General features: G+C 37.9%; 2 protein-coding genes across 6 annotated transcripts in view; one reads left to right on the forward strand and one right to left on the reverse strand.

The window, feature by feature from the left end:
- Positions 1-24,403, forward strand: part of NARS2 (asparaginyl-tRNA synthetase 2, mitochondrial) — a 120,173-nt gene that overhangs the window by 26,296 nt on the left and 69,474 nt on the right. For all 5 annotated transcript variants that reach the window (XM_036258821.1, XM_036258820.1, XM_036258822.1 and 2 more), the window contains one exon: positions 23,136-23,230. In XM_036258821.1, coding sequence (XP_036114714.1) covers positions 23,136-23,230 — 95 coding nt within the window. The remainder of the gene's footprint in view (positions 1-23,135; positions 23,231-24,403) is intronic.
- Positions 2,231-2,761, reverse strand: LOC118628095 (ferritin, heavy subunit-like). The gene has a single exon (XM_036258827.1). It carries the CDS (start codon positions 2,759-2,761, stop codon positions 2,231-2,233), a length of 531 nt encoding a protein of 176 aa, XP_036114720.1.

Raw genomic sequence — 24,403 nt, forward strand, 5'->3', positions numbered from 1 at the left:
TATTTGTATAGCACTTGACTGTCATTTATGTTATTTCACTGATTTTTTGTGAGTTAGACTACTAGATGGGGTTTCTCTAAGGAATAGTCCATCTTATAAGCTTTAAGTAATCCAAGCAGGAAAAAGAAATAGCAATACTTAATATTGTTTATTTAATTTTTTTTTTTAAATTCTCACAAGGATTCAATTTTTTTGTTGTTGTTGTTATTGTTTTGGGGTTTTTTTGTTTGGTTTTTTATCCTCACCTGAGGACACTTTTTCCATATTTTGTTCAGATAGAGTGGGAAGGAGAGAGAGAAACATCAACGTGAAAGAGACACATCGAGTGGCTGCCACCCGCACGACCCAACCAGGGCCGGGGCAAACTGCAACCGAGGTTCGTGCCCTTAGCGGGAATCGAACCTGGTCTCTCTGGACCACAGGCCGATGCTCTAACCACTGAGAAAACCGGCCAGGGCGGATTTGTTTTTTGTTTTTTGTTTGCTTTTTAATTGATTTTTTTAGAGAGAGGAAGGGAGGGAGAGAGCCGGAGGGGGGGGGGCAGGATAGGGAGGCGGAAACATTGATGTGAGAAACATTGATCAGTTGCCTCCTTTCTGTATATGCCCCGACTGGGGATTGAACCCAAAACCTAGCTATGTGCCCTGATTTGGAATCAAACCTGCAACATTTTGGTGTATGGGATGATGTTCCAACCAACTGAGCCACCCAGTCAGGGCTTAATATTTATTGAATACCAAGTACATTTCAGGCACCATGTCAAATTCATTTATATATTACATAATCTTTTCAGCAACCCTTTGAAGTAGGAATTTGTCTTCAGGAGGGCAGAAACATTGTTTCTTGTACATTGTTACATAATACCCATGGTAGGACCTCCATACATATTTGTTGAATAAAATTAGGAAACTTCTGTTATCAAAAGCCACACAGAAGGAGACAGTTATAGTTTAGACAAGATCTCTTTGACTACACAGTAAATGCTGTTTGTACACACCACACTGCTGAAGTTGGCTCTTGAGAGATGATAACAATATTTTGACTACAGTTCTCAGGTTAAAGAAGACTCTTTTTATTAGGTCACAGACAGCTGTTAAGAATGAACACCACACTGAAGTAAAGTAAAACACCCTTGTCATTGCTTTTAGCCTCTCTTCTAAGGCAACTTTGTTCTTCCTGGGGGAAGGAAAATAACATTTACTGTTAGCCCTCTATTGGCAAGAACTGAGCACTATCTTTTTTTGTATAAACTATTAGTAATAATTATTTTTATAAATATTGTATAGATATCAAATAATGTAAGCTTTATAGACAGTGTAATGCATATACCTGTACCCACCACTCAACTGAAAATGAACATTAGTACCTTTGATTCCCCACTTTGTGCCTTCCCCATCTATACCATCCACCAAACGGTGGTGGGTTCGATCCCCAGTCGGGGCACGTGCAGGAGGCAGCCGATGGATGATTCTCACATCCATGTCTCTCTCCCCCCACCTCTATTCCCTCCCCCTCCCTACCTCTCCCCCTCCCATTTTCTCTCCCTTCCTCTCTCTAAATATCAACAACAATAATAAAAAAAGATGATACAAATGTGTCTCCAGATGATACAAATGTGCCTTCAAGGGCATATACAGAATAGTAGAAGTGCATGTTCACAGCCTCAGCTTTGCTAGATAAATCCAAATTTTTACACAAAGGGAATAATGAATTTGAACTTTCACCAGCAGGGTGTGCTGTTCTACATCTTTGCCAACATCTGATATTTTCAGTCTTAAATTTTTTCCAGTCTCATGGATATAAAATGAGATCTTTGTGATTTTTGTTGTTTTTATTGTTACTACTCATCCAAGGTTTTTTTTAATTGATTTTTAGATAGAGTGGAAAGGAGGGGGTGGGGGAGGAGAGAGAGACCAATGTAAGAGAGACACATGGATTGGTTACCTCCCGCAGGACCCCAACCAGGGCCAGGGATCAAACCTGTAACCCAGATGAGTGCCCTTGACCAGGAACTGAACCTGAGAACCTTTGGTCCTTGGGACAGGGCTCTAACCACTCAGCAAACCAGGAGGGCTTTATGTGATTTTTTTATATATATAATGCAAAGACAGATTTATTTAATACACACTCTAATGAAGGAGAGCCGTCTTCTGTCAAGTGGAGAATATTAAGATTCTTAAGTAGCTGGGACCTACTACAATGGGAATACCTTCTTTGTTACTTTCAGATGTTACGTCTGTTTACCTGACACTTGAGCAGGCTTTTTAAACAGGTCTTCCTCCTGGGCCTGCTTTTCTAATCCTTTATGATATACAAGCTGGTGTTCCAGGTAGCTCGTGTTCCTCTTCTGTTTGTCCAGGAACTTTCCCATGAAGTGTAAGAGATCAGTTTCCTCGTTGGCAGAAGCCATGGTCTTCAGGTCTAGCAGGAGGTTGGTTAACTTGTTCTCTAAACCCCAGAGCAGACTCCAGAGTTTGTACTGTACTCCAGTTCCCCAGTTATTTGTGTCAGGCCTCTTCATCACCAGAAGGCAGATTTTACTATCACACTTTCTTAGATATCTTAGGAACTGCTTTGCATGTTCCCTATTCACCTCAGCTTGGTCTTCAAAGAATGCGGCAAAAAGAGGTGCTCCCGTGTCTTCGTTGTAATAACAAGCCAGAGATAAATAAGCCTCACTGATGTGCAGCTCATAAGATGCCACGTGATTAATAGCAACCCTACAATCTTCAGAGAGGAGGTTGTGGCCCGGGGATGCCATCTCAGCGTTAGAGAAAACCAGGCATAAACAGTGCTCAGCTTTATGTGATTTTAATTTGCTTTTCTCTAATAACTGTTGAGATTGGAATATTTTCTTATGGTTATTGGCCACTCATTTTCTCTTCTATAAAATTTCCAATGTGTTGTCTTTACATATCAGTGTTTTTATATTCTGGAAAATATTAATTCTTTGTTGAGTATATTGTTGCTGATGTTTTCTCCCAGTTTGTGGCTTGCTTTTTCTCTTTATACTGTCTTTTGATAAACGGAGTTCTTATTTTTAATGTAGTCAAGTTTCAGCCTTTTTCTTTATGGTTTGTGCTTTTCTATCTTGTTTAAGAAGTCCTTTCTATATTGTCTCCTAAAAGTTTTATAGTTTATGTCCTGTATCTACGTGGAGTTGAGTTTTGAGTATAATGTAAGAGTCCGATTTTTTTTCAAATAGATAACTAATTATTTCAGTACAATTTATTGAATAACTCATTTTTCTTCCTGTAATCACAATTGTCAGCTGTCATAAATCAAGTTTATATATGTGTGTGTCTATTTCTGTGCACTCTGTTTTATTCTTTTGCTTTATCAGAATATCCCTGTGCCAACACCTCACTCTCTCAATTGCTGTAGCTCTTTGATAAGTCTTAGTATATAGTAAGGTAAATCTTTTGACCTAATTTATAGAGTTTCGTGACTATTCTTGATTCTTTTCTCTTTCATGTAAACTTATGAATTATATCTTGATAAGCTTTAAAAAACTCTATTTGGTCTTTAATTGGAATAACATTGATTCTGTAGGTCAATTTAGAAAATCTTGTATCTTTATGGTTTTGAGTGTTCCTATCCTTGCACATGGTCCATATGTTCAGGGGTTCTTGAATGTTTTTCAGTGGAGTTTAATAATTGCCTTTATAAAGATCATGAATACCTTTGTTACATTTATTCCTAGATACTGTATGTTTTTGTTATATTATAAGTGTATATTTTTAGTTATTGGGTACAATGTTTAATATATGTATTAGAACAAGATTATAAACTGTACATGCAAGTCTGTAGTATGTTTACTGATATTTAGTCTTTTTTTTTTTTTTTTTTTTTTTTTTTTTATCCTCACCCGAGGACATTTTTTTTTGTTCAGATAGAGTGGGAGGGAGAGAGAGGAAGAGAGAGAGAGAGAAACATCGACATGAAGGGACACATTGAGTGGCTGCCACCCGCACGACCAACCAGGGCCAGGGACAAACTGCAACCGAGGTACGTGCCCTTAGCGGGAACCGAACCCGGGTCTCTCGGGACCGCAGGCCGACGCTCTAACCGCTGAGCCAAACCGGCCAGGGCTAGTCTTTTTTATCTGCCATTTACTGGTGTGTTAAAATTCTTGGGTATGTTTTTCAAATTTTTTCTCACTGTTTTATATATTTTTCAGGCTATGTTATTGGATAGATACAACTTTCAAATCACTTTTTGATCAGTCAACCTTTAATGTTATAGTGGTCTTTTTTTTTTTTTTCAAGCACAGCTTTTTCCTTTATGGTCTACTTTGTTTGATATTAATTGAACCATACTAACTTGGTTTTGAACAGTATTTATTTGACTTGGGATTTTTAATGTCATCCATCTTTTTGCTCTCATCCTTTTTTGTCTTGTTTTAAGTGTGTATCTTGGAAACAGCATGCAGCTCAGATTTTTTTTTTTTAAATGTAATCACATAATCGTTGCCCTCTTTACTTTTTATCTAGTCTACTAATGTTTATTGTGATTGCTTATGCATTTTGATTTTTTAACCATCCTGTTTTGTGCCTTTTGTCTTTTTGTTTCTTTTAAAATATCCCCTCCCTTTTTTTGCCTTCTTTGGAATAAATTAACTTTTTTTGTTTTTCATTTTATTTGTTTCCCCACTACTAGTTTAGAAGATACTGTTGGGATAAAGGAGAAGAGAGAGTTTAAGGCAATGATTCTGAGTCTCAACTGCATATTGAATTCACCAAGGAACATTAAAAAATTATGAATGCCTGGGCTCTGCCCCCAGAAATTCAGATTCATTGGTCTGGGATGCAGTCTGGCATGGGGGAGTTTTAAAGCTTACCAGGTGCTTTCAGTCGGTATTGAAAGCTACTTCCCCTAGAGAAAACTGTCAGTGTGTGACATCAAATGTAGACATGGGCTTAGAAAGTGAGGTGATCATGACTGACACTCTTTTCACCTCATATTCATAGCTGCTTTGTCTCTACCAACTAGGAGAATTCATTAGCTAGTTCCATTTTTTCTGTTACACTAGTATGCATAGATTTGTATCGTGTCATATGCTGAGAATTTTGAATTAAAAAAATTGTTTTTTAAAATTAAAATGAGCTGGTTCTCAAGAAATTGTTTATCTGGAAGGCAAAGTTGACACATAAAATTGTAGACAACATAACCATTTAATTGGGTTTTATAAGGGTAATTATACAGAATAATTTATATAGCACTATTAAATGTCACATCTGGCTCGTATTTTGTAAGAGTGCTGGGGAATTTTCTGGCAGGCAGAAACCAGGAGCTGCAGCGATCAGGGCTGTCCCCAGGCAAAAGTAAGCAGTCTGTGACCCTTTTTGATATTTCTGTCTTTGATTTTTGCCTCCAACTTTGTCTTTCACTTTCTACTTCCAAAATAACCCAGATTCATCCCAGGTCCCTTTCCAGAAAGTTAAAGTGGTCGGAGTTTGGGGACAGGAGAGGCCCATGGTGAGGAATGAGCATGTAGGGTGAATTATTGATGCATATCGCTTACCTACTGTAATTCTTCTTTTTTTTTAAAATTCTTGTAGAAAGGGAGGTACAGTAAATGAAATACTTAAAATAAAAAAGTATTTTAGGTATTGTGGTAACAGTCTAAAGATAGCTCACTAGTGTACTCTGCTTCCCAGTACTTATCCCCTCCTTTTGTCCTCTCCCTTCATTTGGGCTGATTCTGGTAACCAACAGAGAAGGGTAGAAATGAAGCTTCTTTGGCTAGGTCATAAACCTCACAATTTCTGCCCTGGCCGGTTTGGCTCAGCGTTTAGAGCATCGGCCTGCGGTCCTGAGAGACCCAGGTTCAGTTCCCGCCAAGGTGCATACCTTGGTTGCAGTTTGTCCCCGGCCCTGGTTGGGTCGTGCGGGTGGCAGCCACTCGATGTGTCCCTTTCACATCGATGTTTCTCTCTCTCTTCCTCTCTTTCCCTCCCACTCTATCTGAACAAAAAAATGGAAAAATGTCCTCGGGTGAGGATAAAAAAAAAAAAAAAACACACAATTTCTGACTTTGGTCTTTTGGAATGTGAGTTCTGGAGGAAACAGTGTCATGTAAGAATTCTGACTACCATGAGACCACCATGCTCTGAGCTAGCCCAAACGAGTCATGTGGGAAGGCTGAGTAGTAAGACAAAGATTCCTGGCCAGCACCCAGCTGTTTTAGCCATCGCAGAGAAGGCACTAGACTTGTGGTTGAAGAAGTCATCTTGGACGTCTAGCTCCGTTGAGCCTGCAGATGACTTCAGTCCCTGGGGCCATTTGTCTGTAACCATATAAGGGACCCCAAGCAAGAACCACCCCAGCTGAACCCACACAACCCGTGGAATCATGAAGTATAGCCATAGATTGTTGTTTTAAGCCACTGAGTTGTAGAGTGATATGTTACTCAGCAATAGATAGAACAGGTGGTGATTAGTACTGTGGAGAAAACTAAAGTGGGAAGAAGGGGTTAGGGAGAGCCAGAGAGAGAGATTCAAGTTTATATTGAGCAGTCAGGAAACACCTCACTGAGAAGATACCAAACAGAAACATGATGGATGTGAGGGAGTAAGTCATGTTGCTCCCTGGGGGAAGAACACTCCAGTCAGAAGGCACAGCAAGAACAGAGGCCCTGTAGCTGGAGTTGTCAATGAGTAACCACGAAGGCCAGTGTGGATGGAGCATAGTGACCGAGGGGAAGAATGGCGGCAGTCGAGGCCAGACAGGTATAAGGGGTTGGGAGTAGGTGCAGATTATTTGGGGCTGCAATGTTCAGCTTTGTAAGATGCAACACTCTTTTTTATAACAAATATATTGTAATAATCCCTTTTTTGTCCCGAAATGAAATATAGTTGCTATAAGCTTTTTATGCACTCAATTTTAAAAAAGAAAGTAATACAATGTTCTAAACATAATACAAAGAAGATGAAAGTAATATAATTTAATTATGTAAATGCTGTGCTATATGACAAGTTTAGAATTCAAGTAGCCTATTTTCAATTACAGTTTACATTCAATATTATTTTATATTAGTTTCAGGTGTACAGCATAGTGGTTTGGCAATCATGCTTTACAGAGTGTTCCCCCCAATATTTCCAGTGTATACAGGTGTTTTATATTGGTGATTCAAATATCATGAACAGTGTTGCTAATGAAGATGGGATTTTTTCTCAATAGAGTTCTACAGAAAACAAAGTCCAGTTTTCCCTTAATTTACATGGAGGACGCATTCTGGGACAGTCAGAGTAGTACATTGAAGGAATAAAATACATATAATTCACTAATCCATAGATATTCCATGGGATATTTGAAATTCTGGGGGTACCTCTAAACTCTATTACCTCTTTCTAGTCTTTGTGATAATCGGAAATATTCCTACTAAGAACCTCTGATATAGGACTTTGCAGGCCATTGTAAGAACTGAACTCTGAGAGAAGTGTAAAGTCAGGAAGTTCTAAGCAAATGAGTAACATAAATCACTTATGTTTGAATGACATCATTCTGGCTGCTGTATGAAGAGTAAATGGTGGGTGGGCAAGTACAGAAGATAAAAAACAGATCAAAGTTAATGCTGTAATCCAGGTGGACAGATGATACTGGTTTAGATCAGTGTTGAAGTGATAAACCCTAAAATGTGGTTGGATCCTAGATATATTTAGAAAAGTATCTTATGCATGTCAATACCAGGGCACATTTTTATTTTTTTATTTAATTAATTAATTTATTTTTGTTACAGATGTTTCTCCTTACCAGGGCACATTTTTAAAAAATAATCTTCACTCCTGTTTTCCAAGACGTAGTGTTGGCTACTTCACCTCTGTTAGAGACGTTTGAACTTTTAATATGGTGGGGATTATTTTTCTTCTACAAATCGTTGTTTCCATTGCTGATTAAAGCAGAAAGTGAATTTTTTTTTTTAACATGAACTTTCATGATGCTAGTTCAGACATTAGAGTTCAGATCAGTACTCATAAATGACAAGAAAACCTCAGCCTCCTAAACACTAGCAGCCTTTTGAGCTTGTCCTCTTTCGGGCCAGTGCCATTTTATTGTTTGGGGAATGGGTTCTTTTGGAAATTGGACATTTATTTCATGGATGCCATCCTTGAAGGAAGCATTCCACAGCATTGTTGACTGAAGGAGACACTTTGATCCCCAAAAATGATTTTAAAAAATCTTTTTTGGATAATTTTTGAATGGCACCAAAGTGATTAAATTTATGTCAATATGTCTCATAATAGCTTATCCTTAAGCACCACAGCCAGAGGTGAAGGACAACCAAGCCGTTCTGTCCCAAGGATCAGTAACTTGCTTTGCTCCATGCAGCAAAATTGTAAGAAAACTTTGTCTTTGAAAATGTTGGTTGGATTCAGTTTTCACATTGGGAGGAAGTGTGGAAAATAAGGGGCTAGGTTTCACCGAAGGATAGTTGATAAGGACTGAAGATGCTAAGTACAGTTTTGTTTTATAAAAATGTGTTTAGTGCTTACTGTGTTTAGTGGCAGCCAAGTCCTTTAGGGAGGATAAACGAAATATGAAATAGTTCTTGCCAAGAAAGAGCTTGTGTTCCAATTGAGGAGATGGGTACAGACAAAGTTGAATAACATTATAAAGCAGTATATGATTAAATGATACAAGATTGGTAAAGTAGTATTTCTCAAGGGGCAGGGGCAGGTGCACTCTAGGGGCACACAGCATAAACAAGCGCTCCAAGTAAGAATGACTAAGACACAGTGGGGGAACAAGATCAGTTGAGTTTGAAGAGTACTATCAATACATTTTTCTATTTTTGAGTGTTTTTGTGGGAGAACAATGGGAAAAGTCCAGAAAGGTAAGGCAGGTTCGGACTGAGTGGAAGACACACTCCAGAACCAGTGAGGGTCTGTGAGCGTGGGAAAGACTGCTGGAAGCAGCAAGAATAGGGTAGAAGAGGAAGCGGCAGGAGAGGAGGCCACTTGCATTCAATCTAGATGTGAATGATACGTGCTGGGTCTTGGCAGCAGTTGTAAAAATAGAAACAAGGGAGCAAAATAAAAGGTGTTAGGTGTTAAAGGTGAAGAAAAGGTTTGGAATCAATGCTTCATGAGCACAAAGGGCCAAAGGGGAATTTTTTGGATGAGCAATATTTCAAATTTGCTGTGAGTCCTTGAATACTTCCCTCTTACAACCTCCTCCCAAGATCCTCACTTTTTCCTTTATCTCAGTAAGTGGGAGAAATACTCATTTAGTTGATATGTACAAGTGGTTCACAGACTCACCCTTAAAAAAGTATGTGACAAATGTTACTGAGTAGCCAATGAGTTTATTTGGGAATAACAAAGGAATTGAAGTTTGGGACATGCGAGCGATGGCGAACCATAGGCCAGTCTGAAGAGGCAAGAGAGTGATGGGTTTTTATTGAGTTCCAGGAGGAAGCTGGGGAGAGCTGTTTTGAACAGGAGCCCATTGGTGGAGAGCAGGAGTTTGAAGTTTGGGCAGTTTATTATTGGCAATGAGCACAGAGAGGGCAGTTGCAGTTGCTGGGGCAAGAAGAGAAGAAATAGCTTTCTTCCTACTGGTGATGTAAGCTGCAGTGAAGCCTCCCTTTATGGCTTCCTGGCTCCATTTTAAATGGGGTTTTTCTTATTCATTTTCACAGGACTTATCTCTGGACAGTAGATTTCCCTTCTCACAGAAGGGGCTAGAAAATGGGGTGAGAAGATTGTTCATGGTCTGGGACCATCTCATATCCATCTTTATAACCCAGTCTGACAACTCATAAGCCAACATTAATATTTTGTGAATGACGGTGGAGAAAAGACTTGGTACATTTTTTCTGACCCCTTTCATATTTGGCAGCATATCTGACTTGGCAGTTTGCATTGTTTCTCTCCTGAAAGAAAGAAAAAAAATCACCTATGTGTCGCCCCAGCCTCACTCTGATCTTACAGGCTCCAGCCCCCTTTTCTCAGTTCTTCCCTTGCCTTGTTCATTCTCACTTCCTCAGACTGCTCAGCAGGGAAGCAGACTGTTTACAAACAGTCTGAGCTAACAACTTCTCTCCTGCTGATCAAATAGTTGCCCAAATGAAACCATTCTCAGGCGGAGAGTGGGTGTTCTGGTTAGTGGGTGTTCTGGAATGTACATGGATCCTTATTTTAAGAAAGATTATTTTTGTACTAGAAGTTCAGTGTACATACACCAAGACACACACACACACACACACACACACACACACACACACACTTGTAGCAATTAGAAAGTATGGAAACATAAACTGGACTTAATCATTATTAGATCAGTGAAAGGCCTGCTGAGATGGCTTGTTAATAATAGGAAAGTCAAAACTAACCTAACCAGCAATGTAGAATGCACATTATTGAGCCTGTGTCCCTTGGTTTTAGTTGCTACATGTGGGGTTCAGTCTGACTGCACTCCAGGGCAATTTCTGCAGGGTGATAGCAGCCCCCTTTGAGGCACAACTCGACGAGGGACATGAAACTACCAAACCACAAATCCTTGGCAATTGTATGGCAGATTTAGTTCCTAGGGGTTTTTTTATATGATCAGAATTTTATACATAGGAGGGACTGATATACTTTATTTATTTATTTTTGTTACAGATATTTCTCCTTTTTCCCCCAATGAATCCCCCCTCTCCCTCCCCACCCTGTCCCCAGCTTTGTTGTCCATGTCCATTGTTCATGCATACATGCATATAAGTTCTGTGGTTTATCTCTCCCCCACCATCCCCTCTTCTGGGGATTGTCAGTCTGTACCTCACTTCCATGTCTCTGGGACTACCCCATTCCCGACTGTTATGTTCATTATATTCCACAAATAAGTGAGATCATATGATACTTGTCTTTCTCTGTTTGGCTTGTTTCTCTTAGGATAATACTTTCCAGGTCCCTCCATGTCATCTCAAAGGATAAGAGATCTTTCTTTCTTACAGCTGCATAGTACTCCATTGTGTATATGTACCACAGCTTTGTTATCCATTTATCTACTGATGGACATTTGGGCTGTTTCCAGATCTTAGCTATTGTAAATAGTGCTGCTACGAACATGGGGGTACATATATTCTTTTTGATTGGTGTTTCAGGCTTCTTAGGGTATATTCCTAGAAGCGGGATCACTGGGTCAAATGGCAGTTCAATTTTTAATTTTTTGAGGTAACACCATATTGTTTTCCATAGTGGCTGCACCAGTCTGCATTCCCACCAGCAGTGTACTAGAGTCCCCTTTTCTCCACACCCTCGCCAACACTTGTTGTTTGATGATTTGTTGATATACTTTTTTATGAAAACATTTTGAATCCTATAGCATTATTTCTTCTGCACAGGAAAAAAAAAATAGGGGAGCAACCTGGTATATTAGGAAGATGATTGTCCTAAAAGCTGAAAAATCTGGATTTTATGAGTGGTCTTGCCAAAAACCAGTGCTATATGACGTTTGGATTAATGTTTAACACAACATTTTAAAGCTTTAGGGTCTCTTTTTAATACACGTAAAGGAAAGTTGTATTAAGTTCTCATCTCCATCAAAGGTTCTTTGGTTCTTTGTCATCTATCACCAAAAGCATGGCCTCTATAAAACCCTACTTGAAGTAAAGGAAGAAAATAGGATATTCACTGGTTGTGTGGAGCTTACAGATGCTGAGCCTCTTCTGTTCCTTCGTGCTCTTTAAAGGAAACTGTAGATTAGAGTGAATAGGGCAGTTGCATGCTGTTTTGATTGTAGACCTTTTGGGTTTCTGTTCCATGCTTCATCTTTATACATTCTATTCTCAACCTTTTCTTTCTGGAATTATGAGTAAATAGAATAGAGAAAAATGTGGGGGTGGAGAGACAAAGTGAAAGATGGAAAAAGAGTAAAAGGAGTTAAAATAGAATGTGGGTGCTTCAATAACTATGGAAGTCAAATGAATTTTCCATTGTTGATTATATTCCTTTCCACTCTTCAGTTAGCTGCTGTGTACCCTCTCCCTGCTGCATGTTTTACATGCAGCCAGTCAGACTTGTGTGGGTTTTTCTATTTCATTCCCTTGAGATTTTGAAATTGCTCAGCTATATCCTGCTATGTGAACAGATAACTGGAGGGAAATTCAAAATATTTATGTAATCTTTTTTTTTTTTTTAATCCTCATCCGAGGACATTTTTCCATTTTTTGCACAGATAGAGTGGGAGGGAGAGAGAGGAAGAGAGAGAGAGAGAGAAACATCGATGTGAAAGGGACACATCGAGTGGCCGCCACCCGCACGACCAACCAGGGCCAGGGACAAACTGCAACCGAGGTACGTGCCCTTAGCAGGAACCGAACCCGGGTCTCTCGGGACCGCAGGCGGACGCTCTAACCGCTGAGCCAAACTGGCCAGGGCTTTATGTAATATTTTTTTGGAAATTCTCAAAGAAACGGGTGATTTTAGACCCCCCCCCCCCCCCGATAATAAAACTCACTGAGATACACACATCTAAAAACTTTTGGTAGTTCTTGTTTCCCCTTGTCTCGGTTCCGCATTTTCTGTCTCCCAGTGGTAGAATAGCCTAGTAAAAACAGTGTCCTCTTACACAAGACGGAGAAAGGCTGGGCTAACTTGTGTTGCACTAATACATTGTATATGATCTGAGAAAGGTTAGTTGAATCAGAATATTAAAAGTGGGAGGAAGCCCTGGCTGGTAGCTCAGTTGGTTAGAGCATCACCCTGATAAGCCAAGGTTTTGGGTTTGATCCCTGGTCAGGGCACATACAAGAATCAACTAATGAATGCACAAATAAGTGAAACAACACATTGATGCCTCTGTCTCTCTCTCCCTCCCTCCTTCTTCCCCTCCCCTTTCCTCTCTAAAATCAATCAGTAATAATTTTAAAAGAATGGGAGGGACTTTAAAATCATCCATTGCAATTTTCAAATGTTTTTGCTCGGAAGTCTTTTTCAAACATAATCTTATACCAAGACCCAACATATCAACTAGACAAAAGTAATGACTGTGTTTATTAGGCAGCCCCGATCATCTTATACCCATCACCTATATGAATCTCTAGCAGAACATTAGAAAGTTGGGAGATTGCAGGAAAAGTCTTAGTTATGTAGGACTTTGTACATAGTGCAGGACAATCTTGACTCCTGCCCACTGAATGCCCCTACAAATTTCCAGTATGTTTACTAGGGAACATTATCATCACCACTGAGGATTATTAATCTATAATCTTTGTCCTAGTTATTTTACCCAGTTCCAAGGTTTTGTGTACCATCTAAATATTGATAACTAAAAACTCAGCTCTAGTTCCAGCCTCTCTTTCAGAGCTGCATATTTGTAGAAGCAACTGCCTACTTGACATTTTTCTTGTGATGTCCAATATACATTCAAACATAATGTGTCTTAAATATAACTCGATTTCTTCCCTGCAAAGCCTCTTCCACTTCTCATCTTTCGTATCTCAGTAAAAGTTACAGCTACCTGCTCAGTTGCTTAAGTTAAAAACCTAGAAGTGAAACTTAATTCATTTCCCCTGCCTGTCTTCTGTAACCCCACATCTAATTTATCAGTAAATTCTATTGACTTAGCTACACATAAATCCTCAGTCCCTCCATTTCTATTTCCAACGTTACCTGTCTAATTCAAGCCAGTGTCTTTTCTCCTATTATCCATTCTCCACTCAGACACTAGTGTAATTTTAATACATATCATGCCACAACCCTGCTTAAAACATTTTAGTGGTTACTCTGTGTTCTTAAAATCGAAACTCCTCATCATGATTTATAAAGGCACTACAATGATCTCACCCCCGCTTACCTCTCCAACAGAATCTTTAACACTTTCTCTAATGCTTGATCTTCTCAAGTTACAGTCACATACCTTTTACTCCTCGAATATATAGAGCCCCCTTTCCACCTCCTGATCTCATGGCTGTTCTTTGTACCTGGAATATGCTTCCCAGTACAGAGGACAACACGTGCATTCTCATAATTCAGGTTTCCGCTCGCATGTTGGTGAGAGAGCTGCCCCTCCCACTCCCCCACCCCTGACTCACTTATCCCAACACCTTGTTCTTTTGCATGTTCATCTTCTTTGTTCCCCGTTAGACAATGTGAGCTCTTAAAGAGGATTGTCTTATTCATTGCTCTGCCTCCACAGACTAGTACAGTGCCTGGATGGATGAATGACATGTATATGCAAGTTAGTATGGAAGCACATAGGAAGGTCATCTTTCCTAGCTTAGGCACAGAGTGGGCAGACTTCTGGGGAGAGGGAGCAGTATACTGTATATGAACACCAGAGGTTAATGAGAACATTTTACAGTGAAACATGACTAAAGTGTACAGTGTGAGTATGAATTAGAACAAAAAAGCTTTAGAAAAGTAAATGCCAGAAAATGAAGTTTTTTAAATACTAGTTCAAGGGAGCCCTATGGGGCACCATCAAATAATTTTTATACTGTTTTCAAAGTAATCAAAATTTCAGTTTTATAAAGATCACTCTGGCAGGAGGCTTGAGGTTTGATTGGAGGTTTTCAAAAGTACTGGAGACTGAGACTTCTGCCTATAATTTCTACCATTTGGATACCTTCTATTTATTAAGGCTTTGTTTAGTCCTTGATTGTGTTAAGAAACTCATTTTGCTTTCTGCTGGGGGAGACAGAATGTTTTGGTACAGCAGTTCCCTAGATCCCTTCAACCCAAAAAGTTAGGGAGGCCCCTGAAGAGCTTCTGTGTGTTTTATTCTGTTGATATTTGCCATATTAGAAATCAAAGCCAAGACAAAATTTTAAATACTTATTACTTTATTTAAAATTAACTATAATAAACTCATTATATTGTAGCATAAACTATTTCTATGAAAAATAAATATATTTTTCTAAAACAAAAAGAATTAGGGAACGAAGTGGTATTTTGTATATTTGCACATCTCATTAATGTCTGACTAATATATCTGGATTCTGTCTGCATTCAGTCATTCAATCTGTTGCAGTCTGTTGTTCTGGGCAAAGTATATCAAGAAAGTCTAGCCTCATAGATATGTAGTTGAAAAAAGGAGGAGTATTCTAATAGCCTTTACAGATTACTGTGGCTGTTCTTTTTTAATATGCCACTACTCAACAAATGGCAGTTTCTTTCTGTGGTTTTTTGTTTGTTTGTTTTTATTTTGTTTTTGGTAATCCTCACCTGAGGATATTTTTCCATTGACTTTTAGGTAGAGTGGAAAGCAGGGAGGGAGAGAGAGAGAGAAAGAGAGAGCGAGAAATGTCAATGTGAGAGAAACACATTGATTGGTTGCCTCCTGCACAACCCCAACCAGCACCAGGGAGCAATACAGCCCAGCCAGTGTGGCCCAGTGGACTGAGCATCGTCCCATGGATTTAGAGGTCCTGGTTCAATTCCCAATCAGGCCAAATGCCAGGACTGTGGACTCGATCCCCAGTAGGGGGCATGCAGGAGGCAGCCAATTGATGTCTGTCTCTCTCACATCGATGTTTCTCTCTCTCTCTCTCTCTCCCTTCCTCTCTAAAAAAACAAAAACAAAAAAAACCTGCAACCCAGGTACATGCCCTTGACCAGGAATTGAATCTGAGACCCTTTGGTCCATGGACGGACACTCTCACTGCTGAGCCAAACTGGCCTGGGCAAAATGGTAGTTTCTTTTTATTTATATATTTTTTTTTTATTATTTAATCAATTTATTTTTGTTACAGATGTTTCTCCTTTTTCCCCCATTGACACTCTCCTCCTGTTCCCGCCCCCCAGCATTGTTGTCTGTGTCCATTGATTATGCTTACATGTATTAGTTCTTTATCTCTTCCTCCCCCCTACCCCCTCCTCTGAAGTTTGTCAATCTGAACCCTACTTAAAGATTATCTACAATGTAGAATCTATACTCATATAATGTATTGATCTCTCCCCTGGCTGTTGCTTGTGCCTGGAATATTCTTCCCAGTTCTTACTATAACAGATACATTTTATCCTTTCATACTCCGTTACATTGAAATCCTTTGGTCTAGTTTACGATTTGAGTAGATCTTGAACCCTTGCATAATTTTGTAGCATCCAACGTTTATTTGAATAATATTGGTAATATGAGTTACACAGACCTTTTAATTATTGACACATTTCATTGTACAATATCAAAATATCACATTCATTAATATCGCTCTCAATCTCGTAAAAAAAAATCTTTAAAGATTGGGAAGCTGTCAAGCTCATAGTAGTAGACTCCTATTTTCCAAAATCCCAATTTTTACTTGAAAGCTCACATTTTTACCATTGGTTAAAAATGCTGTCAGTTGTTTTCCCTGCCATGATAAGCTTCCTTCATTCAATATTGAGAACCGGTCAGCCAAATATCCAGACTGAATAATCATGTCAGTCACTCTTTGACGTAAAATTGGTATTCCATGAGATAAAGCAACTTATTCCAACTCTCAACTCACACAGCCACACCAGCGCTTTTCTTCAAGACAACGCCCGTGTCTCAGTGTGCAGCACAAGTTCTGTGCGTGTATATCCTGTGCTGTCACATTGAGTAGTAAAGAAACGGTGCTGTCTGTATTCCTCTTTCTGGTAGTTTGTTGTTGGTGTATAGAAATACAGCTGACTTTTTTCTTCTTCTTTATTGATTTTAGAGAGAGAGGAAGGGAGAGGGAGAGAGAGATCGAAACATCCATGAGAGAGAACATCAATTGGCCGCCTCCTGCATGCCCCCCACTGGGGATTTGGCCCACAACCTGGGCATGTGCTGACCAGGAATCAAACCGGTGACCTCTTGTTGCATGGGTCAGTGCTCAACCACTGAGCCACACCGGCTGGGCTGACTTTTAAATAGTGACTTTGTATCCTGCAATTTTATTCCAAAAGTTTTTGGGAGAAGTCTTTTGGGCTTTCTATATATAATATCATATCATCTGCAGATAGTGACAGTTTTACCACCTCTCTGATTTGGATGCCTTTTTTTTTTTTCTTTTTCCTGCCTAATTGTTCTGGCTAAGATATCCCAGTACTGTGTTGAATAAAAATAGTGAAGTGGGTATCCTTGTCTTATTCCTGAGTTTAGAGGAAAGGCTTTCAGTATTTCACCATTGGGTATGCTGCTAGTTGTGTTTGTTATAAATGGCCTTTATTGTGTTGAGGTACATTCCCTCTAGCCCCAGTTTGTTGAGACCTTTTACCATGAAAAGATGTTGCTTTTGGACAAATACTTTTGCTGCACCTATTGAAATCATCATGAGTTTCAGCCTTCACTTTGTTAATGTATCACATTGATTGATTTGCAGATGTTGCGTCCCTAGAATAAATCTCACTTGACCATAGCATGTGATCCTCTGAATGTATTGTTTAATTTGATTTGCTAATATTTGTTAAGTATTTTTGCATCTATCTTCACCAGGAATATTAGTCTAATTTTCTTTTCTTCTAGTGCCCTTGTCTGGCTTTGGTATTTTCAGGGTAATGCTGCCCTCTAAAAATGAGCTTAGAAGTGTTCCCTCCTCTTATTTATATTTTTTAAGAGTTTGGGAAAGATTGGTATTAGTTCTTCCTTAAATATTTAGTAGAATTCACCACTAAAACCATTTGGTTCTGGACTTTATTTTGTTGGAAGGTTTTTGATTACTGATTCATTCTCCTTACCTAGTAATTGGTTTGTTCAAATATTCTGTTTCTTCTTGATTCAGTGTGGGTAGGTATGTTTCTAGGAATTTGTTCATTTCTTCTAGGTTGTCCAATTTTTGGCATATAATTATTCATAGTAGTTTCTTATGATCCTTTGTATTTATATGGTATCAGTCATAATGTCTCCTCTTTCGTTTACAATTTAATTTTTTGAGTCCTCTCTTTCTCTTGTTAAGTCTAGCTAATGGTTCGTTTATTTTGTAACTTAGCGAAAAATTTCATTTTCTTCAGAGAAGTAAATTGTGTGACAGTTATGAGTCTTCTTCCTCCTATCCATTCCAATAAACACAGAATTTATAGCTATCCTATATAATTACAGTTTTTGGCTAAATATAAAACATCTTTTTTTCTCTATCCAACTTCCCAACACCATCTACCTAATTCTGACATCTATCAAAAGGAAGATTTAGAAAAGTTAAGATAGTATCATCAATATAATCTTCTGATCACTAAATAGCTTCGATTTCATCTTTTTCTGCTTTCTCAAGAATGTGGCTCACTCAGTTCCAAAGAAGGTGTATATTGATATACTCTCTTAACAACCCTCTGCTCTCTAACAAGTCACCCAGTTACCTCTGGGACACTCATAGTTCTATAGGTCAGTATCCAGGATGGTGTGGCAGGGTTCTACTCAGGACCTCACAAGGCTGGAAACAGCATGTCAGCATTCTTAGCTGGAGCTTGAGGTTATTTTACAAACTCATTCCTGCTGTCTGCAGAATTCAGTTCTTGGTGGGTGTAGGACTGAAGTTCCCGTTTTGTTCCTGGCTGCTGGCCAGGTTGCTCTCAGTTCATAGAGACTGTTCTGAGGACTTTTCCATGTGTCCTTCTCCATCTTCAAGCCAGCAATAAGCAAATGGAATCCTTCTTGTGCCTCTACTCTCTGACTTCCTCTTCTGCAGCCAGCTGTGGAAAACTTTATTCTTTTAAAGGGTTTGAATAATTAAGTTATAAACACCCAGAAGTCTCCAAATCTTGACACCATCTTATTTGGAACTTCAACCATATTTGTTAAATGTCTTCACATCTGCATCTGTCCTAGTGGTTTATTGAGTAAACCAGGAACTGAGAATCTGAAGGCGTACCTTGGAAATCTTTGTCAGTTTGACATACATAATGAATTCTTAAAATGCTTGTTTTAATTTGCATTTCTCTTATTCATTGTGAATTTGAGTATTTCCTTGTGTACCTTAGCCATTTGGATTTCCCTTTCTATAAATCTGCTTTTTCTGAAAATCATATCCCTTGCCATTGAGGAGCAGCTTATTTTCTCGTTCTTATTTGCTTGGTGGGAGGTTTTTATATATTCTGTCCATTGATCGCTTGTCAATTTTAGATGTTGAAAATATTTTATTGTAAATCTATCATTTTTTTTGATAACTGCCTGTATCTTCTTTTATTAAATTTTAATGTAGTCAAATTTGTCAGTTTTTTAATTTTTATCATTTGCAGTTTGGGGATCTTCTTAAAGAAATCCTTAACTACTGGCAAAGTCATAAAGTTGAATGCTTAATTCATATATTTTATTCTTTCTTCACTACTAACAGAAGTATCTAAGATTGCAAATCTTAAATTTACAATCCTACATTAGTAGTTTTTGACCCTATTAGATCCTTTAATTACTTGTTTATATATACTTTTTAAGAAATTGAGGTAAAATTCTTATAACATAACATCTACCATTTTACAGGGTACATTTTTGTGGCACTTAGTACATTTACAATGTTATATGACTACCACCTCTGTCAAGTTCCAAAATAGTCTCAATACCTCAGATGAAAACCCCATGCCCATTAAGTAGTCACTTCCCATTTCTCTTTCCCCCCAAACCATGGTTCTCACTAATCAGTCTCTGTGTATTTATCTACTCTAGTTATTTCATGTAAACAGGATCATACAATGTGTGGCCTTTTATGTTCTTCTTTTACTTAGTATAATGTTTTCAAGATTTATCCATGTTTTAGCATAGGTACTTCATTCCGTCTTACGGTTGAGTAGTATTCTATTGTTTAGATATATTACATTTTGTTTATCTGTTTATCCATAGATGGACATGTGAGTTTTTTCCACCTTTGGCTATTGTGAATATTGCTGTTATGAACATTAATGTACTCATTTATTTGAGTACTTATGTTTAATTCTTTTAGGTATATACCTAGGAGTTGAATTTGTTGGTTGTTAGAGTTATTTTTTATCTTTTTAAGAAACCACCAAAATTGTTATACCAAGTAACTGCACCATTTTACATTTTTAGTTTCCTTCTATCAGAGTCAAAAAAAATAATTTGTGTGATTTCAGTCTTTTTAAATTTATAGACTGGTTTTATATTCTGGCATGTGGTCTACCCTGGACAATGTTCCATGTGCACTTGAGAAGAATGTACAATCTGCTGTGGTTGGGTGGAGTCTACCATTTTAAAGTTTCCTCTTAGCCCTGGCCGGTTTGGCTCAGCGGTTAGAGCATCGGCCTGCGGTCCGGAGAGACCCGGGTTCGGTTCCCGCTAAGGGCACGTATCTCAGTTGCAGTTTTTCCCCGGCCCTGGTTGGGTCATGTGAGTGGCAGCCACTCGATGTGTCCCTTTTACGTCGATGTTTCTCTCTCTCTCTCTCTCTCTCTCTCTCTCTCTCTTCCTCTCTCTCCTATCCGAACAAAAAATGGAAGAATGTCCTTGGGTGAGGATAAAAAAAAAAAGTTTCCTCTTAATTCAGCATTTGTTTGGTTACTATAAACCTTTGACTATTTTCCAGAGTTCCCATAGTTGATTCTGACGGTTTTGACTCATTATTTTAATTTTTTCTGTGGAGGGAAAGACCTTTGAAACTACCTATCCCACCATTTTTGCTGACATAACTCTCAGCAATTACTTTTTAAAACACGTTTTATTTTTTTTAATCTTTATTGTTGAGAGTATTACAGATGTTCTCCTCTTTTTTTTTCCTTGTTTGCCCCATCACCCGGTTCCCACTCTGCCCTAGGCTTACAACAGACGTTTTATAATGTCCCTTTAATATCCTGAAATAAAACTTATAGGTAATATAACTTAATACACACCGAAGTTTAAAAAATTAATGTACTACATTAATTATAATATAAAGGAGAAATAATGGAAGTAATTCATAAAAAGTAGCATGAATTTCAATATGTAAGTATTACATATGACATTGCAAGGCATAATGAAATAGTGATATGTTTGTACTTATTTAAATATAAGTTGGCCCTGGCTGGTGTGGCTCAGTCAGTTGGTTGGATGTTGTCCTGTGCACCAAAAGGTTGCCGGTTTGATTCCTGGTCAGGGTACATGCCCGGGTTGCTCCAGTTTCCTGGTACATTTCATATCTCACATCAATGTTTCTCTCTCTCGGGGGGGGGGATCAGTAAATATAAGTTAGATTTAAGAGATGTAAAAAGATCAGATTCCATTTTGTACAAATGCTACTAATAAAAGACTAAAATCTAGTAATAAAAATCACACTTTTTTACATGTACAGTAAAAGAGAAATCAAAATAAAACTTCAATAAAAATTACAGAGTAAAGAGGTAAAGGAAAGGAGAAAGTATAATATTTTTATATGTACAGAGCCTTATTTGAAAAATAATTATTTAGTAACTAGTAAAGAAATATCAGAGAACATATCTTTTATTTTGAAATCCTAACACATTTCAGGTCAAATAGTTTAGTCAAGTATTTATGTCCTTGGAAACAATATTTTTTTCAGTGATATTGGGATTTAAAGATGGATTTTTTAAAAACAACAATAACACACTTGAAAACTATGATTTTATTAACCAGTGTCACTCCAATACATTTAATTAAAATAAACTGATAAATATTTGAAGAAAAATCTAAAATTTGATACATTTAATATCATTATATTATCATTATTTAAAAAGCAATGATATATGATCTCACTTATTTGTGGAATATAATGAATATAACAGTCTGAGGAATGGGGTAGTTCCAGAGATGTGGAAGTGGGGTACAGACTGACAATCCCCAGAAGAGGGGGTTGGGGGGAGAGATAAACCACAGAACTTATATGCATGTGTGCATGAACAATGGACATGGACAACAAAGCTGGGGACAGGGCAGGGAGGGGGGGAATCAGTAGGGGGTGGGGAAGTAGAAACATCTGTAACAAAAATAAATTAATTAATTTAAAAATTTAAAAAAGCAATGATAGGACATTTTAAAGTAATATCAAAGTAGGTTTGAAAAATAATAGGCAATTACAAATTAAGTGAATTATTTCAGTTGATAATTTTTACAGTAGATTTCTCATTAATACACATGTATGTCTATACATGATATACAATATTTTTAGAACAACCAATTGAATTAAATAAGATTACTCCATTTCAGGTACTAAGTCTCTTAAAAGGAGTCTTACATCCTCTATTGCATATTTAAAATTGAATTTTTCTTTTAAATCCTCACTAGAGGATATTTTTGCCATTGATTTGGTGTGTTGTTTTTTGTTTTTTATAAGAGAGCAAAAGGGAAGGAGGAACAGGAGGAGAGAGAGTGAGAGAGACATCAATGTGAGAGAGATACATCGATGAATCCTGCAACCCAGGTATATGCCCTTAACCAGGAATTGAACCCGAGACCCTTTGGTCCACGGACTGATGTGCTGACCACTGAGCACACTGACCAGGGTGATTTCATTACTTTTATAGTAATTGCACCATTACAATTAAACATTTTCAAATAAATGCACATGTGAAATATAATAGTTGATAAATTAACTAGCGTCTTTCAACAAAAAATGGGTACAATAGTCATAATGATTCAGACGCTTTATTAATTATACTATTTAAATTGTGTTTGACCTCTAAATAATTTTTTAGCTTAACTGTTATAAATGTTGGCTAGCTTATTTGCTATACATTTCAAATGGAATAATCACCCTAAAGATTTTTAAATCAAATTACTTATAATGTTTTTTAAAGATAGGGTCCTGCTCTTCTTACCTCCAAGTCGTGGGAAAAAATGAAAATGAAATGAAATAATGTGTTTAAAAGTTTATAACATGTTTATAAACATTTGTATTAAGTACATTATTATTAATAATTTAATAACAGGTCTAGAGGTCATTCCCTTAAGAAACTTAAATCTTAATCATGGGTCAAAATTTTAAGAGATTCTATAATTATTCACATTTAAAAATTTCAATTCATAATCTCTTGCCTTGATTTGTCCCTCAAATCAGAATCACTTTTTAGGAAGAAGTTCATTTTGTGACAAAAATACTTTGTCCTTTGGCTGTTGAATGTTTTGAAAGTATGGGGCAAACTTTCTTGACCTAAGCACTTCCCAAACTGGCATTTTCTCTTTTAGGTGTGTACTGAAAACTGTCTTCATTTTTATGAGAATGACCTGGCCTCACATTGTTTAATTGTTTATGATGTTTAGTCATAGTATATATGTGAGTAGAAAAGCAAAGCATGTAATAGCTTTATGTGGTTTATGCTTTTCATTTGCAGCCTCCAAGCAAAGGAAAGGTACCTGAAGAGAATTTCTTCGATGTTCCTGCCTTCTTAACTGTCTCGGGACAACTTCACCTAGAAGTGATGTCAGGGTACAGAATTTTCTTTTCTCTTTTGCTTTAATGGATTACTGATTATGGATTGGGTGAGAGTGAAATAATGCTTCCTTTCCCAGTGCTAAAACTAAAAATTGAAATTAGTGTTTGTGGTCAGTCCACTTGGATTCACCAAAAGTTCTTTCTTTCGTTCATTCATTCATTTTTACAGGTTTTTTGTTTTATTGTTTTATTTGGAGAAAATGCTTCTTATAAAAGGGCAGCTGTAGCCCTGGCCGGTTTGGCTCAGCGGTTAGAGCATCGGCCTGCGGTCCGGAGAGACCCGGGTTCAGTTCCCGCTAAGGGCATGTACCTTGGTTGCAGTTTGTCCCCGGCCCTGGTTGGTTGTGCGGGTGGCGACCACTCGATGTGTCCCTTTCACATCGATGTTTCTCTCTTTCTCTGTTCCTCTCTCTCCCTCCCACTCTACCTGAACAAAACATGGAAAAAGGTACTCGGGTGAGGATGATAAAAAAAAAAAAAAAGGGCAGCTGTAAAATACAGAGACCTCTGTAGCAATGACTTGTTTTTCTTAAAGTGAAAGAATGGGTGGAACCTAAGGAACGAGCATTAGATGGGACAGCTCAGGAGCATGTCCAAGTTATTTTCAGGAAACAGCAACAAAACCCAAGCTCAATTTTCCAGTCAAGGAATTCTAACAATTTAGCTGGTCTCATGGATTACCAACCCCTCCTCCCTTTAGTGGGAAAGCATGACTTACTACTGCAAACCAATGACTCCACTACAAGAAACACCTGAGAACACAGTTTTGAATCACATTTGTCTACCTGCAAAGCTCAGGGATGGAATGAGGCAAATACCCACAAAAGTGGGTATCATATGGTATTTTTCTTTCTCTGACTTATTTCACTTAGCACAGTATCCTCTAGGTCCATCCATGTTGTTGCACTTGGCAAGATTTCATTCCTTTTTATTGCTGAGTAATATTTAATTGTGTTTATTATACAGGGGTGGGCAAAAGTGAGTATGTGGAACAGAGTTTATTCTTATATTATTATTTATTTATTTATTCATTTATTTATTATTGTAATCTATTACTGTAAATCTACTTTTGCCCACTCCTGTATATATCCATCCATTGTTCATCCATCCATCTCTTGATGGACAGCTGCATTGCTTCCATATTTTGGCTATTAATAGTAATGCTGC

The sequence above is a fragment of the Molossus molossus genome, unplaced genomic scaffold (genome assembly GCF_014108415.1).
Source record: "Molossus molossus isolate mMolMol1 unplaced genomic scaffold, mMolMol1.p scaffold_m16_p_13, whole genome shotgun sequence".
Lineage (NCBI taxonomy): Eukaryota > Metazoa > Chordata > Mammalia > Chiroptera > Molossidae > Molossus > Molossus molossus.